Source organism: Cryptomeria japonica, chromosome 8, assembly GCF_030272615.1.
Source record: "Cryptomeria japonica chromosome 8, Sugi_1.0, whole genome shotgun sequence".
Lineage (NCBI taxonomy): Eukaryota > Viridiplantae > Streptophyta > Pinopsida > Cupressales > Cupressaceae > Cryptomeria > Cryptomeria japonica.
Genome location: NC_081412.1, coordinates 76,296,641 through 76,324,335, shown reverse-complemented (window position 1 = coordinate 76,324,335; position 27,695 = coordinate 76,296,641). Strand labels below are relative to the sequence as shown.

At 37.1% G+C, this 27,695-nt stretch overlaps 1 protein-coding gene across 1 annotated transcript in view; it reads right to left on the bottom strand.

Annotated features, from left to right (window-relative positions):
- LOC131046347 (pre-rRNA-processing protein ESF1) overlaps positions 1 to 27,695 on the bottom strand; it is a 106,865-nt gene that overhangs the window by 48,617 nt on the left and 30,553 nt on the right. Inside the window, exon 3 of the mRNA XM_057980072.2 lies at positions 9,742 to 9,956. Within this exon, the coding sequence (XP_057836055.2) occupies positions 9,742 to 9,956 (215 nt within the window). The remainder of the gene's footprint in view (positions 1 to 9,741; positions 9,957 to 27,695) is intronic.

Genomic DNA, 27,695 nt, shown 5'->3' with positions numbered 1-27,695 from the left:
CATGTGGAAACTCATTGTCACTATATTCGACAGCTGGTTGAAGACAAATCCATCCAGTTGCTGTATGTTCCTACCTCGGAGCAGCCAGCAAACATCTTCACCAAGCCCCTTGGTCCTGATAAATTTGTAAAATTCAGGGGGTCTATAGGTGTAGTTAATAGATTGAGCATTAAGGGAGGGTAATAGAATATTAAAATAATGTTAATTTTAGTATTAATGCTCAATAGTGTATATTCTATTTTAGTTAGATTGTCTACGATCTTCTCAGCAGTTTCTTATTAGAAACTTGCTATTCTTGTAAATATTCTTGTATTATTCATGAGCGTCTTGCTCATTCTGTTAATGAATCAATTCTTTGAAATCCATATGCTTCTGCATTTGTTTTAGGTATTGTAAAACTTCTCAGGCAGAAGTATAATTCTTAACCATCCTCTGCGGGCAATGTAAGATGGTGTTGTAAATGTTAACCACCCTCTGCGGGCAATGTAAGGTGGTATTGTAAACTTCTCAGGGAGAAGTGTAATTATTATCCATCCTCTGCGGGCAATGTAAGATGGTATTGTAAATATTAAACCACCCTCTGCGGGCAATGTAAGGTGGTATTGTAAACTTCTCAGGGAGAAGTATAATTATTAACCATCCTCTGCGGGCAATGTAAGATGGTATTGTAAAAGGAAGTGTAAATTGTTAAATCATCCTCTGCGAGCAATGCAAGATGGTATTGTAACCTTTGACCATCCTCTACGGGCAATGTAAGATGGTAGTAAAGGATCCTCTCCACCCTTTGTGAGCAATGCAAGGTGGATCCAGTCTATGCTTGTGTGCAAGCTGGAAGATTATGATTATGATTCTATTCCCTAATTAAGAGGGAGTGTTGTTTGTAATTAGGGCTAGCGGATTCCAATTGCCTTGGGCAACATTGGAATCCGCCCCCCCCCCTTCATATAGGGCCAAGCCCAATACCTCTCGGCCCTCACCTAAAGAGACTTCCACGCTTCACTCAACTCAACACGCCTCCTTGATAGGGTCGGCTCTATCAATTAAAAGGGAATCAATAATTAATTGTTTAATGGTAAAGGAGGCCGACATGTTTGAGAAGCTATATGTCTCCTATAAATGCAGCGCATACTTCTCATTATCATAATCAAGTTTTTCAAGCTGATGAAATTATATTCGGTGAAGAGCGAATTTTATACTAAGGCATTTGGAATAGCAAACTCCTCTAGATAGTGGCAGTAGACAGCGAACTTCATTAGCTTGCAGAAGATCCAAATTGAAGGCAGCAAACTCCTATCCTAAATAGGAGAGAGCGAACTCAACCAAACAGTAGTAGATCCCAAACAGTAGACAACGAACTCCACAAGAGGCAGCAGACCATCTCCAAAATATAGAAGACTTCTTTAAAGAACTGTGATTAGATGAGGAGGACTGCAAACTGATTGAAGAGTATTTCATCTCTTCCACATAGTGGCTGCAACTCCAGATAAGTGTGTAATGTTCAGTTGAATTCTAAATCATAAATCAGATCTGAGGATCCTTTGGCTGGGTTTTTCCTCCTAGGAGGTTTTCCCAGGGTAACTGTGCAATGTCTTTAGCATTTTCATTTCCCTTATTATGCTTAAAGTATGGAAAACAATAAATTAATTAACCTAATTCTAAATTTCTAAGTCTTATTCAATCTGAAAGTACTAAAAATAACAGTGAGAAGTTAAAAGGATGGATCCCTAGACTTTGTTGGACTAAAACGAGCATATGCACACCTTTAAGAGGATTTTGGAGTAAGAAATGTGACAATTAAGGCAAAATCAAGGAAATCGCTCCTGACCCTTCCAAAGGGTCCAAGGCGAAATCCTTAGGGAAGCCTATTCTTCACCTTGTTTGGGCCAGGCAAAGTGTTGGTTGTGAGGTAATGTTGAAAAGAGGTCTAAATGAGCCAGGAATGCAAAATTCGCTCCTGACCCTTCCAGAGGGTCTAGGGCGAAATTCTTATAGAGCCTGTCCCTGGAAAGAGTCTTGAACAAACTTCATTTTAATATCTTTTGTTGATGATTTAAGGTGTAAAATACTATGTTCAAATGAATTTATTATGTGTCCTTAATCATCTTTTGATTTGTTTTGTAGATGAAAGAAGATCAAGCCAGGACAGGGACGACCTCTTCCAGTCCAGCATCATCAAGGACGACCTTCTCCAGTCCAACATCATACGACCTTCTCTAGTCCAACATCACCAAGGATGACCTCTTCCAGTCTAGCATTTTAAGGAAAGGTACACCATCCATCCTGCACATCAAAGACAAAGGAGGTTAAAGCAAGGGTTCGTTGGAGAAGGAGATAGTTTCAAGAAGAGTTAATTAAAGTTAGCTTCTCAGCATCATCAAATTGAATATCTACCAAGTTACAAGTGTCAGACAAGGTGGCATCCCAGTCATCACTCCTCCAATCGGATTGGTCCACCTCAGCGTGTCCAAATTCAATGTACCTAACTCATCAAAGATAGCACTAACTTCAATGTACCTACCCCGGTTATCCATTGGTCGAATATTCCAGAGAAGACATGTGTCCAAATAATGCAATTATTTCATTGGTCGGAATTGAGTTTGTTGTAACAAACCCTAATTAGGGTTTTCATTGTAAGATCTCGACCATTGATTTCAAGTTGATCTGAGCCATCGATTTGTATTGAGGACGCTATATAAGCCATGGCTCCTCATTTGTAAAGGCTAATAGTTAGTCAATAGTTAGAAGGTGAATAGTTAGAAATAGTGAATAGTCAGTTGATAGAATAGCAATTAAAGTAGAATAGAAAGGGAAGGCAAAGATTGTTGCCAAGATGTTGTTGTAAAAGACTTGTAAACTTCATTGAAGAAATGGTGAAATCTTTGGGTCGATTCAACAATTTGCATGGTCTCTATACTTCTCAGATTTCATTTCATGTTATTAGATGAGTGGAAGAAATGTGTTTGATTGATGGTGAAATTTGTATATCCATACTACTAGCAGTTTGTTGATTGCAGACTTGCCTTGTGTAGTCAACTAGAATCATTCAGCTTAAGCCTAACTTCAATTGTCGCTTCTTCACTGATATGCATCAGCCTAATGGTGTCTATGCTCGTAGCGATGATCTGAACATCATAAAGCTTTCCTTCGAAGATCGCACTAACCTTGTGGAGATGGTCCTGGGATGTCAAAACAAGACTTAGTTAGAATTTCATCAAAGGTCATTCATTGCTCCTACATTCTTAGTGTCAGAATTAGATCCTTCCCTCGCCCTCATCTTTTTTTCCTTTTTTCAAAAATCTTGGCTAGTGAAATCTTGTGATTCCAGCAAATCAGACGTTCAGGTTGGCGAATGTAAGTCCCCTTGTGATTCCAGCAAAATCACATCATACCACAAAGAGCTTATCCACACGTAGAGATCCTACATAACAGAACCTTGGAGTTACTCCGACTGATCCTTCAACGAGATCTTCAGCAATCGGGAACTTTGTTCAAGAGAGGATAAGGTACCTTTTAGGTATTTTATTTTGTGTTTGGTCGTGTACAAAATACACGTCAACAAGTAGTTATCACGCTGAAAATCTTACCACGATCCTATGAGCACTTCATCGAAACTCTCAACATTGCTTCCACCAATGTTGACCTAAAGTTTGATGAGTTGTACTACAAGATCTTGCAGCAAACAAAGACGAAGAAGCAAACAAGATGGAAGAAGAGGATATGGTAGTTATCACGCTGAAAAGCTTACCATGATCCTATGAGCACTTCATCGAAACTCTCAACATTACTTCCACCAAAGTTGACCTGAAGGTTGATCAACTGTACTACAAGATCTTGCAACAAACAAAGAGGAAAAAGCAATTTGGGAGCAGCAGCGAGACAGCCAGTGTGGAACAAGCTTTTATTGCCAAAGACAAAGGAAAAGGCAAGTCCTTTCAGCAGACAAGACAAGGCAAATTTGAGGAGAGTTCTAACAAGACTATCACATGTCATTATTGTTGTAAGCTTTGTCACATGAAAATAACACTACAAGAAGCAGTTGGCTGATCAAAAATCCAACCGAGGGTCTCCGCTAAAGGCCCATGCTGCAGAGCATATTGAGCAAGAATGTGCATTTTATACATTTATAGCCAAAAGACCAGCATATCATGTTAATTCTTTTGGGTGGTACATTGATTCTAGAGCTTCTCACCATTTCACGGAGTACAAGGCTTGCTCTGATTCAGTGATCTTCATTGCTGGTGAACAGTATATAGTTGTCGGCAAGGGCAACATTCAAATTACATCTAATGGGTGTTGCAAATATGAATATGTATTGTCATTGACGTCAAACTTGTTGTCATTGATATCAACTAAGGTCTAGTAGTATGAGGTCAATTGATGTATGAAGATTCATGGTGATGACTACAAATGATATATCCAGCTGACTCATGTCTATTCCGGAGCATTGAAAAAGTATTAAGGTATCCGTAACAGATTATGGCTAAGTATGACTATTCTAGTGAATTGTCTGACAGGTTTCAATATTTTGGTCTGCATTGTGCCACATTGATTCATCTTTGCTTGCAGTTGTAATTTGATGTCGGTGGATGCAAAATAATGATATATCTTTAGGTTTCATGTTCCTATTTGAGCCACAATTGATGTGGTGATGGTCTGAATGTTGGTCATGCAAAAATAGTGTACCTGTTTGCAAGAATGCCTTCCTTAGCCTTCTGAAGTTTGGTGTTGCAGTTCGTTGATATACTGTTGTTCGTGTCAAGGGATGCTACATTGTGCATCCACAGGTGTTGTAGAGGTCTGCATCATATTTTGAGTATGCTTGGTTGGATTGCATTATTAGTTCTATCTTCTGAAGCCAGCTTGAGTATTTTGGTCCATGGTGTGCAAAGTTGAAGACAATGATTTGGGATCGATAGGTAGGTGTGCCAACATGGTGTGATGCTTCACACATCTTGTTTCCCTTCGCATTGCTTCGGAGAATGTTTTGGGGGCTGATTGATTATAATCTACAAGTTACATCTAATTAGGTCAACCTAATTGATGTATCTTTTTGTTGCGGATGATACATAAGGGATGAGATCTTTTGGAGGAGTGCATGTGTTAAATGAGAAATTGTGTATGGTGTATTGTGTGAAAGAAAAGGTGTGCATTTGCAGATGAGCAGTAATTAAGTCAGTTTCAGATGTTTAGAAAAGTGAACTGTAATCAGCAGTTTAGAGGATGCACATTCTTTCAATTCAGCAATAATAACTCATTGTAATCAGATTTAGTGTATGTTGCCATGAAGAAGTGATCTTCAATGTTTTGCAAGCCCATTGTATCTTGCCCTAAGGTTGTGTGCCTTAGACTGCAAGTCCAAATCAGGAGCAATGAGATTCCTTGGCCAAGAGCCTAGAACTAGAGAGTCTCAAGAGAATGCAATGGCTACGAAAAGTTCATTCATCAATACTCTTTGGCATCAGCGGTATAGGCATCTCAACCTATCATACCTCTCTCAATTGGCTCAGGAGAATCTGGTAGAAAGCTTACCTGAGATTCAGCAGCAGACACACGTTGTATGCAAACCTTGCCAAGCAAGGAAGCAACACTGAACTCCATTCTCAGAAGGACAAACTTGGAGAGCATCCAAGGTCCTATAGCTAGTACCTTGGTTCATGCGGATGTTTGTGGACCAATGAATACTGCAACCATCACTGGTGTTAGGTATTTTCTTCTATTTGTTGATGATTTTAGTAGGAAAATGTGAGTGTTTTTCTAAAAACAAAATCAGATATGTTTAATGAATTCCAAAAGTTTAAGGCATTAGCTAAAAAAGAATCAAGACGTTAGATTGTGACTCTTAGGCCAGATAATGTGAGTTAATTTTGTTCCAACAAATTAACCAACTTTTGTTCTAAACACATTATCAAGCGTCGTCTCACCACAATCTATAACCCTCAACAAAATGGTGTTGATGAGTGGAGAAACCGTACTATTACAAAAAAGGCATGTTGTATGATGAAGTACAGAAATATTCGTAAGAAGTTTTGCGTTGAGGTAGTCAAGAAGATGACCCCAGAGGAAGCATGGTCTAGGGATTAACCTAAAACCAGCCATCTTGAGCTTTTTAGTTAGACGGCATATGTTTGGAGTCCAAATGCAAAGAGGACCAAATTGGATTCCAAAAGCCAGAAGTTATGCTTAAAGGCTACAACGACAATCATAAAGCCTATCGGCTGATTGATGTCGCCACTAATCTTCTCACATTTAGTAGAGATGTTGTTTTGATGAAGGAGGGCCCTTTCAGCTCTCTTCCCCCATCAAAAGTCCTAAAGATCAGCCTATCCAAGCTAAAGATTTATATGTTAGGCTTCCATTAGCTCAACCTAAAGGGAGGGATTCTTACAATTCTGGACTTGTGGAATCTCCTTGGCGCGAACCTATACCAACAATCAGGACAACCTAGATCAACATCCAGATGATTTCATTCTAGGCAGCCCGAGTCATGATGATCATCCTAATTTGGAAGTAGAAGCTTCTACTCTCGGACCTAAGTGATGGGAAAAGTTCATCGATGATATTCGAGATAATGAGCTTGTTGAGGGTAGATCATCCAAAGGTAAGAGCAAGCATAGTACTGTCAAATTTATGAGCCCCAGTATTATTCAGAGGCAAGAGGTAAACTTGAATGGGAAAAGGATATGGAATCTAAGCATCATAGTCTTCTAAAGAGCAACACTATCTAATCTTCCACCAAGGAAAAACCCTATTGGTTGCAAAAGGGCCTACAAAGTGAAATACAAAGCTGATGGAACTCTTCATAATACAAAGCTCGGTTTGTAGCTAAAGGGGTTCTCGTGGAGAGAAGGCATTGACTATGAAGAGACTTTTGCTCCTACAGCAATAATGAGCACCATCCGGCTGGTTCTAGCTATTATAGCACCACGTGGCTAAAAAAGTCCATCAAATGGACGTGAAGAGTGTCTTCCTCAATGGTAATTTGGAGGAAGAGGTATACATGATGCAGCCTCAAGGTTTCAAGGTTGCATGTAAAGAGCACCAAGTATGCAAGCCAGTGAAGGCTCTTTGTGGCCTAAAGCAATCCCCCAAGGCATGGTACATCAAGATTGATAAGTATTTGTATGCACAAGGCTTTCAGAGAACTCCTTTACATCCCAACATGTATGTCAAGAGCACTGGTAGTGACATCATTATTCGTGTCATCTATGCGAATGATATCATCATTACTGGTAGTGGGGCACATTTGCTTGAGCAGATCAAACTGAATTTCTATCAAGCTTTTCATGTGACCAATTTGGGTCCTCTGAATTATTGTCTCTATGAAGACCAATTTCTGTCAAGCTTTTGATGTGACCAATTTCGGTCCTCTGAATTATTGTTTTAAAAAAAAAATCGTTTGTAATTTGCTTATTTAAGGAGTATTCCTCTCCTTTGTAATTCAATCAATTACCGTTTCAAATACTCTAGTAGTGTTGAATGCAATTATGGCATAGCTTCCAATATTCAAGCAAGCAAGGGGTTTTCTCTAAAGCATGGTTGTCACGCAAGGTAGGATGACCTTCAAAACAAGTAAACTCCATATACGAACTTTTGACAATTTCTCTTTATTGTACACATACAAATTAAAGGTGTTGTGCTTTGAGTAGATGATACATGATATAATCTTGAAATAATACAAAATTCCCACTACTTCATAAAAAACAAATATTACCTTAAGCCAGCCATGCAATTCATCCACTTGTGAACATACTTGAAGTGTTTTCTAACACATATTCCAAAAAACATAACAAATGAATGACTTGGTGTTTGCTCATCATAACCTCCTCTTGAAGTTGAAGAAAACTCAAGGCTAGAGTCCAAAGATGCCTAGAGAAATAATTATGATAAATCTAACTTTTTTATGATTTAAATCAGGTACCATCAAGGAAGACAAGCCAATCAACCTCAACAAGATCAATTCAAACTTTGAGTGGAGAACCAATGATTAGGCAGACCTACTTTTCAATTCTAAGAATTTTGATATTCTTAAGGAGGCCAACATTGATAGCAATATGGTTGAAGGAATCAAGACCTATGGTCCTCTAGTGTACGTCTCTCCATAGCACCGAGAGCCATTAGCTACATCCAATTTTTTGAGACTTCATTATTAATTTATTGATGGACTTTGTAAAAAGTAGGTTCTAATTGAAAAATTGAAAACTACTAGCATCTAGTTATCATTTATGCAGTATACAGTTTAGATTGTCCAATGCAATGTACTTGGCAATAGGAACATAAATAAATAATAAATATATTAGACATATATATACATACATACATACAGATTCCAAATTTCATAGATTATTCTCTCATTTTAATTTGTTCTGCATCTCTATGGATTTAAAATGCCTTCAAATTTAAAAACAGCAATTATGTCTCTAATTTCTATATTTTTGAAAATCTGATTTTTCAAAAATTAATTCCCAAGAATATATTTGTTACACTACGGTACATACTACATACAGCCTCTAAAGAAACATCCTTCAAGACAATTCCAAGAAGAAACAAGACAGATCAAACACTTTTAGGAAAAAATAGATACCAATTATTTGGAGTACTTTAAGAAAATTCATCTTGATTGCTAAGTTTGAACAACACAAGACTATAAAAACTTATGTGGGGAAAAATGGGGAATGGATCCAAGCAAAATAATCCTGGATTACAAGGATTCCATCTAGAATCAGCATATATATAATATGAAAATGCAGCATTCAAGGGTAGCAAAAACTCAACTTATTGACATATTTTGCATATTGTCTCCCCTCAACTTAACAGTTCTGCTAGCAAACGGAATACTTAAAATGAAAAACTTTGTGCAAAGGAAAAAAGTACCATTTCAGAAGAATAGCTTCTAAAGCATCTTTTCTTAAAACAGAGAAAATGTATGAATAGAGAAAATTTATGAATGTGTAAGCTTAAAATCAGAGGATGATACTAATAAATCTCTTGCAATGAGCAAATTCAAAAGGCATATCTGATTGCAATAATGGTCCCAAGCCTACTAAGAAGCCAAAAAGGTTACCTAAATCTCCAACTTCTAATTATATTGCAAGAAACCCAGAATAAATAAGATGCAATTGATGATTAAACATCAGTGATGTTAGGAATATTGCATCCTTAAGTTTATTAGGTATGTAAATTAGAATAACTTAATATGTTGTATGATAAAGTAAAAATGAGTTGTAATAAAAACTCATGTAGCTATTCTAGGTGTGAAAGTAATTATTTGAGATTGTACTCTGAGTTGTAAACCAAATATATTTGGAGAGTTGTTCCCTATAGAATAGGATCTAAAAAATCCTATAAATATTTATTGAACAAAATGTGGGATATTGAATAAGAATAATATTTCATTATGCACTTTGAAAATCCAATAAGTGACTTGCCCAATATTGAAGATATTTTAATCCGATAACAAATTCTCTCACGAAAAGGAAACAATCTAAAAGTGAAACCTCAATTCTAGAAAACATGGAGTACATCTCGTCTATCTTTATCCTTTTTAATGCTATATTTCAACATGTTTGTGCTCGTAATTTGCTTGGACTTTGATCGTAGCCAGCAAACCAAAATTCCAATTTGTGAAATTATGCTTTTCAATGAATGCTTTTATGTAAGAATTAACATACATATGAGAAAACCCCAAGAATCCATATAATATCTCAAAAAAAACAATATTCAAACACATTTACAAGCTTATACCTAAGCCTGGCCTTCTCGTACTGGCGTAGCTTCTCATTGTCAATCTCGGATTCATCATCTTCATCAGATTCATCATCACTTCCGAAAAGTGCAGGACCACGAACAGCTTCTTCTTCCATCTGCTTCAACCCAAATTCTGATGGATAAACACATACGGACAAGATATGACCACCTTTAGGAAGAAATGAATTCATCATCACTAGCAAATCAACAGCCTGCAAAAAAGTATTTAGAGAGTTGAAAATGGTCATTAACTATGCTTTGACGAGAAAAAATTATGATCTACAAAATGATCAGCCTATTTATGGAAGCAATACATATTAGAAAAGAAAAAAATCAGTCGCTAAAATAGTCCAGAAAAGGTTCTTATCAACATATTGAAATATAATTGTAGAATGATTAAAATTGTACCTTAAGGGATGGACCTTATATGAAGATTGCTCAATTACACTGAAGGTGGGGACGGTAAATCAATATAATACAATCTTTTAATGATTACTAAACTTAACAATCACAATATCATCAATTGCACAATATCAATAACAAGAAGAACACAAAATGAACACATGATTTACATTAAAACCCTTATGGGAGAAAACCGAGGCAAAATATTGCTCATATAAAACTTCTCTTAAAAATTTCATGGGCACCAAACCTACTAAAATAATATTTTATTTATTCTATAATGGTCATCTTCGTTATCGTCTTAGTTGTCTTTTTTAATTTGTTTAGTGTAACTATTGCTTCTTTTATTAGAAGCCATAGTTAGCTTTTTAGTTTTAACTTTTTAGATTTTTAAGAGTATTTAGCTTTTTAGCTTCAATTTGAAGCTTCAATTTGAACACCATCTTGTAAATCTCTATTTAAGGAAACTTTGTCTACTTTGTTAATTAATTCGATTATTTGAGCAATTAATTTTTCATGGTATCAAAGAAGGTCGATGGGTTTTATAGGATTTGGCGAATTTTTTAATAAAAATTTGTGGAGGCGCTACCTAAATATAATTTCCAGAATTTTTTTTAAGAGATTTTTTAATGAAAAAATCTGATTTGTTTATGGTCAAAGGGTTTTTTGGGTCTAAGATTTTTGAGGGTTAATGTTTGTGGGCATCTAGTTTGAGAGTTTTGACCTAAAAATCACAGTTCTTTGTTTCTAAAAATTCATGGAACAATCGTCATCAAGTTTTCTTCTTCGCGGCTAGGGTTTTGTATCCTATACGCATGAAGGTTTCCTGCATTTTTTCGGCAATTATTTTTTGATTTATTCGGCATCAATTTTTTTGCAAGCCTTAGACCCACGAATCCCACTAATTTTCATTAGGATTTTCACCTACATCTGTTTTGTGTGCAATCTTGTGCACATCACGTCATGTGTGGGTGTGATTTTGCCTTTACGTGTGCCCAACCCGTGTTGGGACTTGTTGATGTGTTTTATAGCACAATCGAACATAGAATAAAATACCAAAAGTATTCTATCCTCTCTTGATCAAAATCTTCCAAAATGCTAAACTATGTGATCAATTGGAAGACTCAAAGGTTTCTATTGTCGAGTCTTGACTTGTAGATAAGCTCAAATGGTTGATGTGATTGTTGGTAATCCAAGGGGACTTACGTTGAATACTTGGATGTTGAACGTTTGGATGTTGCTCGAACTTTGATTCCAACTACTTGCTTGGAAAATAAAATGGCAAAAGAGATAGGGTTTGAGAAGTTAATGTAATCCTAAGAATGTACGAACAATGGACAATCTTTGATGAAACTCAACTAAACCTTGCTTTGAAATGCAAAGCAACAACTCCACAAAGCTTAATGCGATCTCCTAAGGGAAATACATGATGTTCAAATCAATATCAACAAGGATACCATCAAGGCAATACATATCGAAGTGTGAAGAGCAATTGAAATTAAGTTATTTTAAGGATTCCAGTTGACCACACAAGGCAAATTTACAACCAGCAAATTGCTATCTATGAATTATTATCTATTACTCTACTATTGTTGTCTTGCTCTTATTAACTCCCGTTAACCCTTATAAATGAGAAAATTAAGCCTTATATAGATAGCTCTTTACAATCAATGGCTCAGATTGATTCACAATCAATGGCCAAGATTGAAACCCTAGTTAGGGTTTGTTACAACAAACTTCCTTCTGATCAATAAGATCATTAGAATGAATTGGACAGATGTCCATTTTGATTTCTAACCAATGAGAGAATAGGTTAGGTACATAAAGCTCCACCATGAGATGTATCAGGTTCGTTGAACTTGGACTTGTTGATGTGAAAGTACAGCTTGATTGGCTTGAATGTGAATAGGATGCCACATCAGCTTCTTCTGAAACTATCTCCATTCCTTGATCACGTTCACTCTTCTTTACTCTAACTTGGAAATTGTCCTCCTTGTGATGCATTCACAATCTCAACCTTAGAATCATGAAATGTTTTCTTCCTTAACCTTCTTTGATCTTGGAATTCCTTGCCTTGGTCTTGGAACATGTTTGAGGTATCTTCTATCATGTGATGTATATCTTTCTTCATGCATCTTTGAGGTATCTTCTATCATGTTGATAGCCTTGATGTTGAAATGTGAAGCATGTCCTTCCCTTGAAATGTTGAGCTAGACCTCAATGTGTGGATCTCCTGGTTGAATTAACTCAAATGTGTTGATGTTGTGATACTCTCTATCTCTAAACTTTCAAGCTTTCAGCCTTCCTCTATGATGCCAATTCGCCTTCTCCAAGTTGCCTTGATTCGTAGTGGTATCTTCGCTGACAAGTTCATATATGAAGCTAGTAGTTAGAAGGTTTAAAGAATATTTTAAAGCTTGATTCCAATAATACTTCTAAATTCTGATTTTCTTATTAGTGAATACAGTTGCTTTCAAATTTACAAGATCAAAACTTAGAATCATTTATGTTAAATTCTGAAGATAGCATAATAGTGCATTCAATTTGTGTTTCAAAACCTGATTTTGTGATCTGATTACATTCAGAAAATCAGAAATATATCTCTCTATGCTTCTGAAAATTTGATAAGACTTTATATTCCAATTTCTGAGATAAATGTATGCTTAACCAGCACTTAGAATGCAAGGCGATTTAGGCTTTGGTCTTTGACCAGCCTTTTGATTTCTTCCTCCACAAGTTGATGCCTGAAACTCTCTCTTTCCAACTATGAGGAACGAATTTGGGATGCTGATTCAAGGCAAATTTATGTATCCAAGACCAGTGAACTTCTTCTTTCATGCAATGTGCGAAATTGTTGCTGGGTGAACTTGTTGCTCTGCGAGTTTGTGATCTGTATTTGCATTTGTGTCATCCAAGAAATCTTCTTCCCTTTACTTATATGACTTGGGGTTAGAAGTCGCACCCCTTCACCTTCTATGCAAGCCGACTTTAGGATAGAAAAAATTTTGTTGTTCAATAAAATTGCATCCTTTCAACTCTTGAAAAGTCAACTTTGCTAGGAAGAAGTACATTTTGTTACTTACCAAATCGCATTCCCTTTGATGGCCAACTTCAACAAGCAAGTTAGAATTTTTGAATTGAAATTCAAATCGCCTATCATCTTCCAATTTTGTTTAACTTCCAGCCATCTTAGTTTGATTCTTCTTCAAATTCGCTTCATCATTTGTCTAACCTTCTTTGCTTCATGTTCGCCTTCCTCTTAAGTCGATTTCAACTTGAGCTTTTGTGAAAGTTATTTCCTTAATCTTCACCCCTAATTACAAATGAAATCAGGTTTGATGTTTGTGTTTCTTCGTTGGTTTGGATGAGGGAGGAGTTTAAGTTGCAAATACTAAGTGTAGACGTCAACCCTCATCTCTCTTGCTTGACCTTCCCAATAACTTAAGTGGATTGGCACCTTTTTTCCTTCTTCGGAAGATTGACCTCCAATCACTAGAATATGATCTTGAGCCTCCTTCTCATTATTGAGAGTTGAATTTATATGAGTGAGTTTAATTTCTCATCAACTTAAGTTGGCGTGCACGTACCTTTATAATGTTTTAAATTCCGACCAACCTAAGTTGATCCGCATGATGTTCCCTATCATCCTAAGTCGAAGTGATCTTGTTTTTCATTAATCTCTTGAGCTTAGCGACATAGGTTGATCAACCTTCTTAATTTGCAAAAATTATTCTTTAGTTGCTAAGAAGATAAAACCCTCTCAACATCAACCTTGCTCATTGTTGACGTGTTTTTTATGACAGTGCCTAACATAGAATAAAGTCACCAACGGTCACCTTATCCTCTCTCGATCAAGATTAGTCCGTATGCTAGGATTGCTTAAAGTTCAAACGGCTAATTCCAAGGTTCCTTCAGTGCGTGGACGTGACTCAGATGTTTGATGGGTTTGCTAATAACCCAAGGGGCCTTACGTGTGTTCAATTGAAGAAAACTCATGCAAGCTCAAGGATTTCTATACGGATGATTTGCAATGAAAGCTCTAGTTTTAGATCTTTTGGATTTTTCAAATTATGCAGAAAGTAAATGAGAATGGGGTACAAAGAACTATGCTAAAGCTAATCTAATCCCAAGAACAGGAGACGGGATAACTCATGCAAAATCAAACCACACTTCGTTTCGCCAGCAGAGCACAACTACACAAAGGCGGTGCAATCTTCAAAGGGTGCGTGGAGGTTTTTCGGATCATCAATATAGACCATCGAATCGAACAATCTTTACTAATGATCGAAGTGAAGCGTATACACATCAAAAGGCTCAGGCTAACTTAGCACGGTATACAACAATCAGCTACACACCAAAAGTATGAGCCATGCAAACTAGTGCATTAAATGCGCCCCATGATGTTGATTATGCCCAAAACATAATAAACACCTCCATGCAAGGAATAAATGTCCATTCTTCATGTGACGGCGACATGCACAAAGAATCTATCATAAAACCATAAATGAGGAGGCTGCATGCAAGAAGATTCCTCATCCGACGACAACATGCATTGATTGGACCCACACTTAGTCAAAATACCCCCAACAGTAAATACACCACCACTATTCAACTAAAAGATTCTCGTCCAAGAATGGACGACCATTATCCCGCTCATTTATGGCATATGCAATGAATTTGTTGACGACGGCTTCTAGCTCTCCGATGGAGACACTTGGCACATTTTCAATGTTGAATTCCATCAAGGCAATTTCCTCCTCGCTTCTGGAAAAGATGTTTTCTCACTTTGTCATGATTTCCTGCGTCTTCTTCATTAAACCGGAAAATGAAGAAACATTTGCAAAATGCTCCTTAGGGAATGAACCTACGAAGAAGAAATCGTGCAACTAAGATTTCAGGGAGTTCACTATTATTCCACCGTCAGTGAGTTTCCTTACGAACAACGCCTCAATTGCACTGATGATGTCCTCCTACACCCCTCTGATGGAATCTTAAAAAGTAAAGGAGTCTACGCTGAATTTATCGAACGTGTTCTTTCCTAAACAAATGGCATAGAACCATCGGGGAAAGTCAAGCTTCATTCTCGTGAATTACTTTCCCATCAACCAGAATTTGCCTTGGAATCTTTGTCAAAGCCCTGAGCCGCGGAATGGTTAAGTCCTGGTATATGTGCACATCCTCCCATAATCCTTCTTTTGTCTCTAATCTGCTCAAGAGGGCCACGAACTTTGAATGAAGTTGAGCCAGGTCCTCAATGAATTTTCCCGCTTCAATGTAAACATCTTCTATCCAATCCCTAGAATTTTGCGCCATCAGTTTGATAACTTCCGCATCATCAACAACTTCTTTGGGAACGGAGGAAGGAGGAGTGAATGGACCTGCCTCCCTGAGGGGTCTTTTGAAACTCCTGATGTATTCGCATAGGGCTCTGTTTTCTTCCCTCAGCCGCTTACATTTCGCCTTTGATTTCAGCATCTTTTCCCTCATGGCTGAGGAAGATTCTTCAAAGTCTCCCATTACTTGACTTGTGGAAGCATGGCCAAGATCAATCTGTCTGATAACATGATCCTCCTGCCTGATTTCGTTTCTATCTTTATCTACTGCAGGCTCAATAATGTGCAAGGTCCGGGATCTAGATTCTTCCCTGACAACCTTGGAAAATTTCCGGGGAGCCTTCCTTTTTGTTGGTTGATCCATCCTTTTCAAGAATTCTTCCAACTCCCGAGCAGGATCAGTTTCCCTTTCTGATTCCCTTCTCAGCCTTCCCACCAACCAATCTGGAGCAGGGATGGAGTGACACCTTCCCAATAATCTTCTAAGTGAAACTTGTGTATGAATTTGACAACAGCAACCTTTCTAATTTGGCGGTAAGGATCATACTGGGCCCTAGATGTATAAAACAGCAAGCAATAGAATGCTAATTCCCCTGCTGTACTTTCAGTGGCTTCCAAGCCTGGGCATATTTCCATGAAGTCACCCAAGACAACTGGGAATTCAATTGATTGCTTTTTCTTCTTCTTCTGCAATTGTTTATAGGCAGTTAACTATCTCATGAGCTCCAGCAATACAAGCTTGTCTGATGGATATCTTGGCAATTTGTATGACTGGAATGAGAATCCTTGCGTCTTGATGTAGGTGAATTTAGGAAATTGCAAGAACGCAGCTCCATACTTCTAGACCAAGGCACTTGCTTGCGGCGACACCCTTATGTGCAACTTCTTTTGCATAAGCCATGTCAAGTACATAGTGAAGGAGTCATTTGCCAACCTGTAAGAATTAACATTGTGAAGATGCAGCTGGAGATAACGCTCATGTACTTTCAGCTGAGCTGGTCTGCAAACCATCAAATCCTCCCCTTCGCGCAAGCATATAGAACAGGTAAGAGCTCATGAAAAAGGACTGGGGCCTTTTTTCTTTTAAATTTTTCAACTACTCATGCAAGTAGTGATTGGTCAATCTAGCCCAGTTAATTAACCCATTTGAATTCATGATCTTGCCTATGTAGAAGAACATCCAGGCCTCAAAGTTCACAGAATGTGAACACCCCATTACTCTGCTCAGCATCTTTATCAGGTCCACATACTCCTGCTTGAACTCGAAGATAGTGAGAGTCTTTGGCATCTTGGAGGCATGCACCCTAGGCTTCAGCAACCACTGCTTATTAATCAAATCAGCACACCTGGCGGGACCTGCTTCATATACTGCCTAAGCTTCGTTGTTGGTCTTGTATGTCATGGAATAGTGCGAAGGAATTCCGAAAGCCTCACCAATTGACTCCAGGGTAAATGTTGCCAGCAGCTTGCCATTTGGCGTTGAGATTGTCTTTCGCTCCAAATTATGATGTGCTGCACATTCCTGGACCAAGTCTGGGCACTGAATAGCAGGAGGAAAACCAGCTGCCACAACAATTCCACTTTAGACAATTTTGATAGTTGTTGGTGATGGACTGTACCTTGCTGTCCCGAACATTCTAATCTTGAATGTGCCTAAATTAGTATCGCTGATTTCTTCCCACCTTGAATTCAGCCAGGAATGATGAAGGAAACCTTTCATTTCTGCCTTGATCAATGCCTACCTGGAGAGGGTACCTGCTTTGCTTCATTCCGCCATCCGGGAAGCACTTTGGAAATGATAAAATAGAGACTAAGTATGACCACCCTTTACTTCTCCAACTCTTCTTTCTTCAATCCTACACGTGAGAAATGAAATGCCTCTCCATGCTTATATAGAATTCTTCAAAACGCCTTGCTAAGTTAGGAGGCATTAAATTAGCAATTGCATTCATGATGCGTCATATTTTCCCAATCACTGCGCCATGCAAAAGAAACTTCCCATGCGAGTGAGTTTGAATTTAAAAGTTTCATTAAATGCACTAAGTCATGCGTCATACTTGGAAGATTCTCCTCGCCACCTCATTAATTTCCATTCTTTCCAACTTTGGAGGGAAATTGAAGGAGTTTTTCAAGATTTGCTTGATTTCATTCTAACTTGTTGTCTTCTGCCTTTGAAGGAATTTTAATGCCCTTTTCAATATCACCTATTTTCAAGGGATTCCCCTAAAATTTAGGAGCCCAAGGGGATTTTTATTTTCAATTCCTCCTTGACCTTTGACTTTCATGCCTTAGACAATTTTTTTAAATTTCAAGCTTGAGCGTGGATTTTCACTGGAAGGGGAGTTCCATCAATTTCGTGAATCTTCCATGGATGTTTGATTTTGGCGCCCAATTGGAGAGTAGTGCTGAATTTTGACTTGGTGAATGATATTCATTCATTTGATACTCTCCATGAACATCCTTGTTTGACGCCCTCACCTAGTACGTGAGCGCTATTCCTTCCTGAAGGAGGAATTCATCATTTTGTATGTTATCCATGACTATACCATTTTGGCACCTTCCTCCCTGTTAGGGCGCAAATTTGCCTCAGGGAAGGAATTTTGCATAGGTGAAGGACTTTATCATTATTCATTGCTCTCCATGGAATGCTTAGTTTAGCGTCCTCCATCTTCCGAGGGCGGGTTTTTGACTTGGCTAAGGATTCACAAACTGCGGAGTGAATTCCATGATGCATCAATTTTGGCGCCTTCATGTGTAGCAGGGCAGCATTCTTCACTGGTGGAGGATTCAATGAATTTGTGAATCCTCCACGGGACCTCCATTTTGGCGCCTATCTCTTGCCTGGGGCAGAATTTTGACTTGGTGGAGGATTTTGTGAATCCTCCATGCCTTCTTCATTTTCCCAGACTTATCGAATTTTCCCGAGCTTTCCATTTCAGGAGTAGGCTTCCAACATTCAACCATCTTCTGGCTTTCTCTATCTCCTTTCTGACTTTCTGGAATTAGAAATATTCACCAATGCCTGATCTATGTCACCATGCCCAAATGGTCCTATCAGAACAAACTTTCCAAAAATAGAAACCCTCAAAGTGTCAGCCTTAGACCCCTAGACAGGATACAGGGATGACTTACTAAAAAAGAAATTACTAAAAATGGTAAGTTTGATTTTAGGCAAAATGACGTCATTCCAGGACTCGGTAAAATCCCTAAAAAATAGGAACTTTCTACTCCGTTTCGTCTCAAATTTTACTGGGAGGTTCCTTGAAGGGTCCTAATTCCAGTCGTATGTTCATTTTTTCCAAAACCCTAACAGGAACTTATAAAATCTAGGACAAAAGGCAGAACCCTAAAAAGGGACAAAACAGGCCCTAGACTTCACAAAACTTGCTCAAATGAAAAGCAGATTAACTGCAAATGACCCTCGAACATTTGCAAAGTGGAGAGACTAACGAGACTGCCACCAAAACCCAAAAAAACCAAGACCAAACGACCAAAAGGGCCTAAAAGTTAGGGGGTCCCTATCTGGGATGGGATGATGTGTGATTAGGTCACAACACTCATGAACCTAGGTTGATTCATACCTTTTCATCTTTTTTAGGAATTCGCCTTCTTGTCAATTCAAGTTGATTCGCACTTCTTTCTCATTATTAAGGGTTAAAATTGATTGATTAAACTTTATCTCCTACTAACCTAAGTTGGTGCATAGGGGGTTCACTATTAGTCCAAGTGGAAATGTTCTTCATCAATCTTTCTTACCAACCTAGGTTGATTCGCAACCTCTTTCCTATCATTGAAGATTGACATTTGAACTTAAGCAATTTCACCTTACCATCAACCTAACTTGATCTGCAAGCACACTTAGAGACTTCCTACCAACCTAAGTTGATCTGCATAGTCTCATACTTAGAAAAAATTCTGCTTCCCATCAACTTAAGTTGATCCACAGGCTCGTATACTTTGAAATTTCTTACTTCTTATCAACTTAAGTTATTTTGTACTCTTATTAGTCTTAGCACGAAGAAAGGCAATTTCTTAGAGCAAAGTTTATCCTTTTAGAGTTTTGGGAGTTTGCTAGAATCATGCGAATTTCTTCAATCGAGACCATTTTGAGACCGAGTTGTTGCTGGATCAAAACCCTACACAACTAAAGCAACTAAGCTAAGCAAGCAAGAGGGGGTCCCCATTTGCAATGGGGCTATGTGTGAAAACGTCACAATGGGACTATTTCAACACCGTTGGGTTTTTCTCTTTTTCCTATGCACAAGGGATTTTTTATTCTCTGTAATCTGTCTACAGTTTTCCGATGGGTTTTTTCTTTAGCAATTCCTGAGACCTACGACCAAGTTGTTTTATACACGTCATATAGCCTGGCCTTTTCCCTCTGCACATGATGTCTGTTTTTTGCCACACAACTAGAGTTTTGGTGCAGATTGTTTTTTTTTAGATTATTTGTGAGTTTTTCATAATTTTTTTTCCTAAAAAAAATATTCGTGAGTTTTTCATATAAAAAAAATTCTTAAAAAATTATTTGTATGTTTTTTTTTTATAATTTTTATCCTTAAAAAATTATTGAGTTTTTATAATTTTTTGTCCACACAACAATTATTATGGGTTTTTCGGATTTTTTTTCCACAAAAAATCATGGGAAAGATTTTATAATTTTTTCCTTATAAACATTATTTTAGGTTTTCATGATTTTTTCCTAAAAAATTGTTTGTGGGTTTTCACGATTTTTTCCTCAAAAATTGTTTGTTGGGGATCGATTTTTCTCCTCAAAAATCGTGTATCTATAATTGGCGATGTTCGCGTGGGATTTTGTTATTCTTGGGTTTTACCATTTTTTTCCACAAAAACGATGATTTGTAACCTCAAATTTCAGGGTTTGATGGTTTTTGCTACAAAGATTGTGGTTTGTTGTACTCTGTTTTCGGTCACACCTAGCGTTGCTAGGGAAAACATCTACAAGCGTGCCATCTTGCAATCTGTTTTTGGTCGCACCTATAGTTGTTGGGGCAAACATTGGCAAATGTCGTATCTTGCAATCTGTTTTTGCAGTCTTTTGACAAAATTGTATATGTTGCTCATTGGACGGTTTGCCAATTTAACCTCAAAATCATGGTTTCAGGTTTATTTTTCTGGCTCAATAATTCGTGTGTGACGGTTTTGTAATTCACGTGTAAGCGTTACATCCAGTTGGACAGCTTTTGGTACTCTTGGTCATTAACATTTTGCAGATCCTAGGAGGAACTCCGCAACAGCAGAATGTTCTGAAGAGAAGGGACAGCCTTCTTTGCATTTGTGATCAAAAGATCTGCAGTGTCTTCTATAGGGTATTGTGATCAAAAGATCTGCAGTGTCTTCTATAGGGTATTGAGTACGATGACCATTAGGGAGGGTATTAAAATAATATTTTATTTATTCTATAATAGTCATCTTAGTTGTCTTTTTTAGTTCGTTTAGTGTAATACTGCTGCTTTTATTAGAAGGCATAGTTAGCTTTTTAAGCGTATTTAGCTTATTGCTTCAGTTTGAAGCTTCAGTTAAACAGTTTGTTCTTTTTAGAACACCTTGAAAATCTCTATTTAAGTAGCCTTTGTCTCCTTTGTTAATTAATTTGATTATTTGAGCAATTAATTTTCCAAACCCACAAAAGACACCAATCCCCACCACTGTGCCCCAACTCAGCAAGACACACCAATCTCTTTTGATAAGAGGCACCAACCTCAATCACAACAAAGTCTTTGTCTTCCTCAAAAACTGCTCTAACCAATCTGCTCAAATCTTCCTTAAAATCTGATATAAAACACTTTGAAAGGTCTGCTATAAATTCTGTATTAAATCACCTTCAGAATCTGCTATAAATCTTTCAAAAGTCTGCTCATAATATCTTCATAGATCTGCCCATAAGGTTATCATAAATCTGCCAATAAACTCTTCACAAAGTCTTCATGAATCTGCTCTATTCTCCTTAAATCTGGTTCATAATTCTGCTCCAAAATCTGCTCTTAGGTCTGCTCCAAACCTGCTGTCTGCTCCAAATCTACTCTATATCTGAAAGATAATTCATTCTATTGCTTGATGTCTTTACCTCACCTTTCACCCAAAAGGTCAGCCTCAAATGAAAATAATAATTTTAATTTAATTTCACCAAGGAGGTCAGCCAACTTTTGTACATAAATAACTTTATTTTAGTTCCCCAAGTATTTATTTTACCAAGGAGGGCAGCCAGCTTTTGCACATGATCAAATTTATTTTTTTATTAATACATAGGTCAACCAACCCTTAAAATTCAAGTATTTACCTTTGAAACTCAATTAATATTTTCTAATTAAACCTCCTTTGACATCAATAATAAATCGTCTTGACATTAATTTCCCATTGACATCCATAACAACAATATTTCCAACATTAACAACATTCAAGGTTCTTAATGTTTGGTCTTTGCACGTGTTTGCAAATTTTATTTCATGCAGCTACGATGCTGGTGGGAAATCTGATTAAATCCAATTAAGAAGAATCATTATTAATTTTAACCTTTCTATGGAGTGTATTGGCTTAAAAGGCATTAAGTAATTTACAAAAAAAATATGTCACCAGCAAGACAAAGCTTAAAACTTAAGATTCATTGAATTAGAAGAATAAATTCAATCAACCCTGAATACAACTGTTTCATTTCATAAGCTATGAGAAACATGTTCCCAGATGACATCCCAGCAGAAATTTCTGAAGTAGTGTATTAAACTAAACAATGCACTTAGAAATTATTGGATCATTATCTGATTTACATATAATAAACAAAACAAAATCACTGATTATACAGCTTTGTTGGGGTTAATTGTATCTCTTTGAATGGCAAGATTATGAAATAAATCTGCCACAAAGTCACCAAAAATCTCTTCGCAATATCACGAGACAATTGTTTGGTCTGCCATTAAACATTCAACTTGTTTAGACCCTTAAACACTTAATGAACTGCAAAGTTAAATAATGGCACCCACAATTGGTAACACTAAGGAGAATGTGAAATATTACACTTGAATACAAATATCCCTTCAACCCTTACTCATATATTTTAATTTTCTACAACATAGTTTAACCCCAGCTTGACATAGTACAGTAGCTACTGATCTCAATATGTTCTAATCACCATTAAATCATGTATTGGTAGCAAATAATAAAACAGCTTTCCTTTCAAAGTTTATCAAACCCTTCCCAGCTGCGATTAGCTATGTTACCCCAAGTTTCCGGGACGGGGACGGCAGGGGACGGGGGTACGCCTTTCCGGGACGATGATTTTTTTTGCCAATTTTGGGGATGGCTAGGGGACGGCTATATAAAGGTAGGGAAAATTAAAATAAATAATGAAATTTAAAATATTCATATGAAAACATGGATAAAACATGCACATATCCATTAGAGAACCTTAACATATAAGAACTAGTAGAGTTCTTATGGCAAATTTGAGTTAAATTGAGAGTCAATGTCAAATTGCTTATAGAATTCATTGTCTATATGCAGAATTTATGGGGACGTCCCCTAGGAGTCCCCTGTCCCCGGGACGGGGACGGCTGAAAAAATACCGGGGACGCGTCCCCGTGTAACATAGGCGATTAGTCTTCAGTTGGTATGGCAAGCTATTATACCTGCTATTAAATATCAATGGAAGAGATATATCATAAAATATGCTACGTAAACATTTGTCAAAGTTTGTCCCCTAGACAATAGCAACACCAACTAATGTAATGCCTTCAAGACTTCAGCATATTGGAATAGATACAACAGTCATAGGATATGAAGTGGCTGGGATCAAAAGGTAACAAGTGTATATTGAATTGGCTAAAAAATCTCTTTGACCAAATACCCTTCTTCTATATTGTATGGCAGAATTTAACAAAACAGCAGTAAGGATAAATAAAAATCTGACTTAATTACCAGAGACACAATTCCAGACCTAGAGGATTTTCATCCTCAGGTTAATTGAACTAAAGTCCAATACTTCAACAAAGAGTAGAACAGAAAATAGAATGGCTTATCAATATGTCTCCTCCTCCTTGCTTGGCAGCTCTCAAATAGAGTTTCTCCCGAAAAGACATTCTCTTCAAATTTCCTTCATCATCCTTGATTGATATTAGAGAGGAATTATTTAAAATAAACTTTAATTATAAGAGACATTATTTTATATTTTAACTTTACTTGAGGCCCTCTTTATAATAATTTTTAATTCCATTTCCTTGGTGCAAAATTTTCAAACCCCCAGGGAAAATATATGATGGCCATGTTAGGTTTCAACTTGCCTTAATTTCAGAGAAGGAGAAATTACAAGCAATCTGCAGCAAATGTATCGACACAGAGAAAAGTGACAACTCCTTTCATGGAAATGGCTTCCAAAACATCTGTCTCCTTGATAATTTCATTTGCTCTTGTTGAAACAACAAAGAGTGCATGCAATCCATCTCCAAATTTTAAATCATATAAGTATTATAGTTCCCTTGTGACCTGTGCTTCATCAATAAATACTTACAAGCTCTCTGGTAATCCCAATCTACTACTTGCAGCAAAAAAGTTTGTCACGTCATATCCAAATGGTCCCTAGTGAGAGTGCTTCATTACAGCCATCTACTAAATTGTGTTATAGTTATTTGCTTTTATGCAAGGGAGTACACTTTCTACAAATTTCAAAATATGATGCCACACATGGTTCTGGACCACTTTGCTACATCAGCCTCATAAACGCTTGGCACCCCAGGCCCTCGTATTTGATAATATTTGAACTCATACCTCTTAGAAGGTGGTGGATCCCAATAAATTCCATTATATGCTGCACCAAAGGTGCTAGAATCCACAGTTGCATACCTGATCCAGGCTGGTACCCTATTAACTCATATTCCATCAGCAGTTTTCATTCGGAATTCGGTCTTGAGTAAATAGGATAGCAGGCTACCCATCTTTACCTAGAATATAAATTGAGCCAACACCAAACTGATCCCTTTCTATTTGATAATCAGATCCATTCCAACCATTAAAATCTCCAATAAGTTGAGCTTCCTGAGCAACAGGTACCCTTTCCCCTTGAGAAAATTCATCAAGGCTTCCTTCATGCTTCTCAACTGCCTAGTTTTGTTGTAAATGATATGTATATCTGTACTGTAGATGGGCTTTATGTGAAGCCAAGGATGATTCCACATTCAGCACCACTAAATTTTTTAAATCTTCTTTGATAGTTCTTTTCATTGAAGCATCTTCATATTTCAGAGCAATAGTATTTTCAGTCAAAAAATGTTTCCATACAGATAACCGTCTTCCATTTAAACTTAAAATGTATGTGCTGACAAACACTCTTTCCAGGCAAATATTTAAACCTATTGAATTGCCATCTTGAGCCTGCTTTTGTAGCAAAACTGAAAACAGCATCTTTTACAAGTCCACTTTTGTTGGCAATCATTCAAATCACACTGGCCAAAGAAGAATTTCAAGCTATTGTGGTCAGAAGTTTGGTCATCAACTTTATCTGCTATTACAACCTGAAGTGCTATCGAGCAAAGCTTGCCACAATAGACATTGACACCAGATACAAACCATAGTTTGCAGACTCAGACTCAGAGAGTACTTGGCAAGCCCAAATTTTTTTACTCAGCAAAAAATCAGTATCTTAAACCATGAGAAAGGGTTAGCAGATTTTGAAAAACAAGAACCATGAGGAAGGGTAGGCAGATTTTGAAAACCAGGAACCATAAGGAAGGGTTGGTAGATTTTGAAGAACCTTGACAGTCGGGGGGTGAAGAGAAAATACATGGTTTTAGAGCCAAAAAAGCGTGAAAAGCACATTTTAACCAGTGTTTTCCCCACATAGGTGTTTTTACTGGTGTTTTTCTTGTGCCTGTAAACACTTGTAAGTTAAATTTGTAAAAACTCACACAGTAAAAAAAAAAGAGAGTACTCAGCAACTTAGGGGGTACTCACAGAGTTTGCGAACTATGATAGAGACCATGCATCATATGTTTGATTTGAAAAAACCTTCATTTTCTATAATTCCATTTCTGTCACTATCAAGTTGGTCTATACTTGCACTATAAACAGATGATCATTCAGCATGTGCAAAAGATATGTCACCATCTGCAACCACATCCTTCTAAATCTCGAAACCGGGATCGCTGAGTCCAAGATCATGTGAAACTGCACATAGGGTGTTTATAATATCCCTATATTTCATCTTTCTGCATCATGTATCAAAACAGTAGCAGCAAAATCCATCTAAATGCTCAGCTAAAGTTTTGGAAACTGGACGTATGCATTATACATATTCCACCTATAGTACTACATTTTATTTGATTAAGATCTCTTGGTGACCTTTATAACACCTTGGAGTGGAGATGAACCATCAGCCCATATAGTACCTCCTGATAACAAATCCTGAAAACTGACTTAAAGTGAGTCCCATGCAAACCTGACTTGAGTTTCATGCCAACCAGTAGGGAAGCTGAACCTATACTTTCAATTGACAATACTAGTTTTGAAATAGGAAGAGTTATTTGACAAGTATTAACATCAAAAACTCTATCCCCTTTCAACTGAGAAATTTAATTGTTTCCCGAAAGTAAAGAGTCAAAAACTCTATTCTCCTTTAACTGAGAAATCCACATTCTTCCCAGAAAGTGAAGAGTAGGGGCATAAAGATAATTTACCACCATTTGTCTGATGAGCTGCTATAGCAAATGTTTCTAATGCCTTTTGTGGATAAGTTTTTGTTGCTCCAGAAGCCTTCAAGTGCCTCATAATGTCTTTGATTTTGAGTTCTTAGGATACAGCACAATTGCCATGACCAAGATACCAAACTACCATACAAGAGCAGTCATTTTGGACTTAAGAGAAAAGGGCTCTGCGCCATTTTTCACAAATCATACCCTTCATCTTCTAATCAAAGCAATTAGATGAAGTCTGCACGAGCCTATGCTCAGGCTAGTGTACCTAACTGATCTGAGTTCTGAATCTTCGTCAATAAGCACTTCCCTCCTTTCCAAAGAATGTGTTTGTACTCTACTGTATCCTTTTTTACATTATGTGTAACAGATCTTTGTCACTAATCTTTTCCTTAATCTTTTGAAGTTTAATCCAACAGGTAATCAAAGTGGTTACCAAAATTCATGAAATGAAAATTATTAATGGAAAACAAACCAAGTGAAGCATCCTTCACAAGTCCATGCCCATCAACATAGCTAATTTGTAAATCAATCTCTCTTAGCAATGCTTCCATCTTTTCAAGGCTTGAATTCTTGACAAATGTTCCTTGCACAATGCTAGACGCCACTAGAATATCTCTTTAGTATTTGACCTTTGCATTCAACATGCAATGCCAATTTTTCATTAAGTTCATTGAGAGAAATACCTCCCTAGTGCAAAAACTTGTAGATATTGCTACTGCCATCAGAGATAGGAACATTAAATTGCCTCACTTTATGTTGCAAATATCTCATGTCATCCTTTCGATTGCTGGCATTGGTTTCTGCTTTGATATTTCTTCCCAATGATCTCCAGGAAATTATCAAAAGTTACCATCATTCTGAGGTCTTTTGATTTCCTTTGATACTCCATAAAAAGTGTCTTTAACTCCTCTATGGTAACTATCTCTAAAACTGATTTTTCCCTCTTTTGTATAAACATGGGCTTAACTGATTTTTGATAGATTCATCCATCAAAATTATACCGTTTCTTTCAATGGTTCACAGGCTGGAAGGAAATCGGCATGAGACCCACTGAAATGAGAACATATAGAATAACAGAACTGAAACTACTCTAATCAACAGCTATTTAAATATAAACATCTTTTTTTTTGGTTATTTTTTAGTTATATACATACATATTACAAACAAATTAAATCTTCTAATCTAAAAAATTTACTGGGCACATGCACCATACACCATTGACAGCCTTTGACAATCTTAAGCACTCTGCAGTCTGCAAATCTGAATTTGTTGGTGATCGAAAAATCCATTTGTCATGCTACTCCTTAGGGATTCCATCCACAAGATGATCAGGTTTTTACACCTGTACTATTTCATCTCAAAGCACTCAGCTGCTGTAGCAATGTCACTTTCTTGGAAATGCAATTTGAAAGTTTTAAATTTCAGAAGTGTTTTCAATTCTCCTTCCAGCACTTCCTATACTCATACAATCCTACGATCCACAATCATAGGCAACTTATCCCTTAATTTTTAAACT